The sequence below is a fragment of the Pelophylax lessonae genome (assembly GCF_965119305.1).
Source record: "Pelophylax lessonae genome assembly, chromosome: 8".
NCBI classification, from domain to species: domain Eukaryota; kingdom Metazoa; phylum Chordata; class Amphibia; order Anura; family Ranidae; genus Pelophylax; species Pelophylax lessonae.
This window is the reverse complement of record NC_138775.1, coordinates 250,547,212-250,551,393: the sequence shown is the minus strand read 5'-3', so window position 1 is coordinate 250,551,393 and position 4,182 is coordinate 250,547,212. Positions and strand designations below refer to the sequence as shown.

Sequence of the window (4,182 nt, the reverse complement as noted above, 5' to 3'; positions counted from 1 at the left end):
TTTCTCCAGAAATAAAAACCCCAAATATATTCTAATCCTCCCCCAGTAAATTCAAGTACAGCTTTTGGCTGGGAGTTAGATAGCTATTAAGAATGCCACCATTGTAAGGAACTCTTACTTTATGACTTGCAAGAAACTCACACACATTTATCACTCAGAAATGTTTTGTAATATTACAAAAGTCAGCGATTTATTTATTTTATTATTATTTACATATTTATTTTCTTCAGATATACATGGACACCATTTACAGATCGTAGAACAAGCTGAGGAATTTTCTTTGGCACTTTCTCAGGGTCTGGACTCAATTCAAATCTTTGTAACGTCAATGCGAGGGCGACTTTCAACTCATTCATGGCAAAATTCTGTCCAATACAGTTTCTGAAGAGAAACAGTTACAACAGTTATTTATTAATCATCTGTAAATGGAACCCAGTTGAGAAGACCTACAGTACATACATTAGTGCCCATTATTTCATGTTATCCTCACAAATGAAGCCTAAAAAAGGCACCCCCAGATAATAGTTATCCCCATTTGCCTTCCTCTGGATGAACTGTAGGTAAAGGCAGGGCCGGCCCTACCATGGGTCCTGCTGGGTTCATTGGACACAAGCAGCACTTGGAGAGGGGCAGCAAATTGACTCCCAAGATTTTTTTTCCAGCTGTTTTGTGTGTCATCAGTTTGCGGGGTGTTACAGGAGGCATTTCCAATGCTCATACTGCCCCCCCCCCCCGTAGTGCAAACCGATGAGTATGAGGAGGCGGAGCGTCTCCTCCAGGGAATGTCCCTCACATAATCGTGGTGTGCGCAATGGCATCAAACATCAGTGCACTCCCATCTCACGCAGGGCAAGCTGGATCATCTAGGGCTGTGGGTGTGGCAGGCACAGGAGTGACAGGAGGACTGAGGACAGACAGTGGGTGTTTGGTGGACCGGTCCGGTGGTGAGTTATGGAAAAAGATAAAAGTATATAATATTTTCAAGATTTTATATATAATTGATGTGGGGGCCTTTTGGTGAGCCCAATTTTTTTTTTTTTTTTTTTAAGGGGGGGGGGGCAGAATCTCATTCTTGGACCCAGGCAGCACAAGGTCCTGGGCCAGCCCTAGGTAAAGGATTGTGGCTATGAAGGTTTGCTACTTGCGAGTTTGTGTTTTTTTTTTTTCTATTGGTTGAACGTGATGGACTGGTCTTTTTTTTTTTAAACCAGATCAACTATGTAAAATCAACTGTTTCAGGCAACAGAGATGGCTGTATGCACACAGAAATGGCTAGAGCCAAATTCTGCATCAAGAATGCATTAGGGCCTGAGAAAAACAAAATGAATAGGTTTCATCTTAGGAGTAGAAGGTTTGCCTGCTAAAAGGCATTCATATTTAAAGAGCATTTGCATGATGTACAGAAGCTCAAAAACGTTTGAGCCAAAAGGATTCTCCTCATATGTTTGGCAATGAGACCTATTTTAAATGATCTATTTAATTATTTTCTAGAGAATTTTAAAAAACGCAGCTATAAGTGTAGCTAGGTGCTTGGCTAAGAATTAAGAGTGAGAGAGAAACACTGGCTGCAGCTGCTCAATATGTCCTCACTAAACTGTTCATGCTGGACCTATCAACATTGCCTGCCTCCAGCCAGTAGGGGGAGCATACAAGCCTAACAATATCAGGCAACCTTTATGCTGTTCACAATGGAATGTAAGAATTTAAGTTCAGGAAGGGAGCCATGCTATGGACAATTATGGACCACAGTTCCCAGAGGGAGACAGCGATCGGTAGAGGAAAGAGCTGTATTTCTCAGGCTACAAATATATATAGCATTTTTTTGCTGTGCGGGAGACTAGAGGTTGCACATCGCTGTCCAGTGTGCACCAATCCTGCTGCATGTCAGTGGCCTGAGCAGGGTCCAGAGTGCTAAGCTCAGTAGTGCCCACAGCCAGAGTCACCTGGGTGAAGAACAGAGAGCGGGGTGATTGCTGTGTGTGACGTGATGGTGGGCTGAATCCTGCAGACTGATGAGCTGCTGCTGTGGGGATTTACTAACGAGACGGAGACGGAGCCCTTTAGGAAATGATCATACAGTCATCTAGTATTAATAGCCTTATTGCTGCCAGTAGGCTTGACAGGGACTATTCTCAAGTACACCAATGGCACAATTGGGCCCCATAGTTAAAGGTATCTATACCTGTGTTCCTATAAGTGCTTGGGGTGACTTTTATTCAACTAGGTGTGTCGGAGGGGCTGAGGTTGTTCTTGGAGTCGAGGTGCAGAACAGAGCGACCAAATTGCCAATCGGCTTTTTTTGGGGAAGCGCAACATAAAGTATTGAGAATATACAGATTCGATACCCTTATACAACCAAATATCAGCAAGATAAGCATAGTCAAAATATTATTACAAATGAGTGTGGGAGACCCTAAGTAAAAGATCTGGGGGGAATGTGCACTAGGTGTTGGGTTCTAAAAATACCTGTTGTACTTTCACTGCTGCACAGGTTCTCCAAAGAACAGAAGGGCTCAATGAAGAAGAGGAGGGGTGCAATGGAGGAGGAACCTGGGGCTATAAAGGATGAATAGTTGTACTGTAAAGGGATAGAATACCCAACCTTTCTGAAAGCACATGGCAGACCCATTAGCGCTAAAGAAGGTGCAATTGAAACCATTGAGAAATCACACTTGGCAGGAAGAAAACTCTGGCACACAAATATCAATAAGTGGTATTTAGATAAAATACCATGAATATAGGGGAATTGCTGTTATTTTATAAGTATCCAATCTGTTTTTCTTTACGGTGTCTATGTCCACCATTGGTCTATGTGGTTCATTTGTAAAGAAAAAAAAAAAACGGAGAAATAAATTGTGTCGGATCTCGTCATACTCTTGGATTGTAAGCTCTAAAGAGCAGGGTCCTCTGATTCCTCCTGTATTGGATTGTTTTGTAACTGTACTGTCTGCCCTAATATTGTAAAGCACTGCACAAACTGTACTACATAAATCCTGTATAAGAATAATACTCAATGCCATACTGCCTATAATTTTTAGCTGAGGGGTTTACCTAAAAATATTTTACATAGCTTTCAACCAAGAGTCGCACATCTTTCTAATCAGACAAAAAAACATTTATAAACAAACCCTCTGGTCTGTGTGAAATGATCGTCTGTCAGCAACATGCTGTGACAAGCTCATTCTTTTCTAAAAGGGTCACTAAAGCTGGATACACATTATCCAACTTTTGTGGTTAGATTTCCTTCAGATTTACCTTTTCTATGTAGTGCAAGGGCCTGCCAGATTGCATACAAATTGAAAGTGTTTAGGTTTGACCTCATATTATATGGTTTTGGTAAGTCTAAAGGAAAAAGTCTTCAGAAAATCTTATAGTGTGTATGGCCCATTAGACCGGCCATAGATGGAGTGAATTTCTTTCCTGCAACCACGAACAGTGTTGACAGCGGAACCCCTAAAGCACGAGTCATTGTGTTCTCCCTGTGGGGGGTGAGGGAGACATCACACCAGCGGGAGAACACAGGGATTATTGCTATCAGCTATAACAGCCGCTAGCGATAATCACATGTAAAATCTGCTTGTACAAACGTTGATCGATCAACTTGAGTACATTAAGCCTGCCCATACGTGGTTCAAATGGTCTATGGCCGGCCTTACCCTAAAGAGATGTTGACATATAAAAAGTCACATATAAACCTTGATAAAAAATACGTAAAATCTCCCACACTGTAAAATCAGGCTAAGACCTATACCTTGATCCAGCTGAGAAAGGTACAAAGGCGTATGAATTTCGGCCGTTGGAATTCTCTGGTGAAAATCTTAAAGGATCAAAAACCTAAAGGCAGAAAATCGATCACAATGTGTATACCATTTTAAATATATCTCTAAAAACATAAAATACCAATAGGAAAAGAAAAACAAAGAATAGAACATTAGATAACGATATGTAAAGACCACCTATGCCACATAAAAACATCATCATTACCACCATTAAAGTGTATGTATAGTCCACTCCAAACCTTTTTTTTGTTTTGGATGGAACGTGAAAGGATTAAAACCCTGCCAAGTTTTTATTGGTATTAATTGGTGTTAAAAGGGCGCTCCCTCACAGAGAAGAATGTCCATCTTAGACAATCGTTACCAGAACATTTGTCCCCGTTTGAAGATTTCTATTAACTCCTGA

The 4,182-nt window shown here is 41.1% G+C and overlaps 1 protein-coding gene across 1 annotated transcript in view; it reads right to left on the bottom strand.

Annotated features, from left to right (window-relative positions):
- Positions 1–209: 209 nt before the first annotated feature.
- The window catches only part of LOC309561372 (cytochrome P450 4B1-like), a gene marked incomplete at its 3' end in the record, with an annotated part of 42,305 nt that continues 38,332 nt past the window's right edge, over positions 210–4,182 (bottom strand). Inside the window, exons 11-12 of the mRNA XM_082265252.1 lie at positions 3,752–3,834; positions 210–381 (exon numbers count right to left, since the gene is read on the bottom strand). Coding sequence (XP_082121378.1) covers positions 210–381; positions 3,752–3,834 — 255 coding nt within the window. The remainder of the gene's footprint in view (positions 382–3,751; positions 3,835–4,182) is intronic.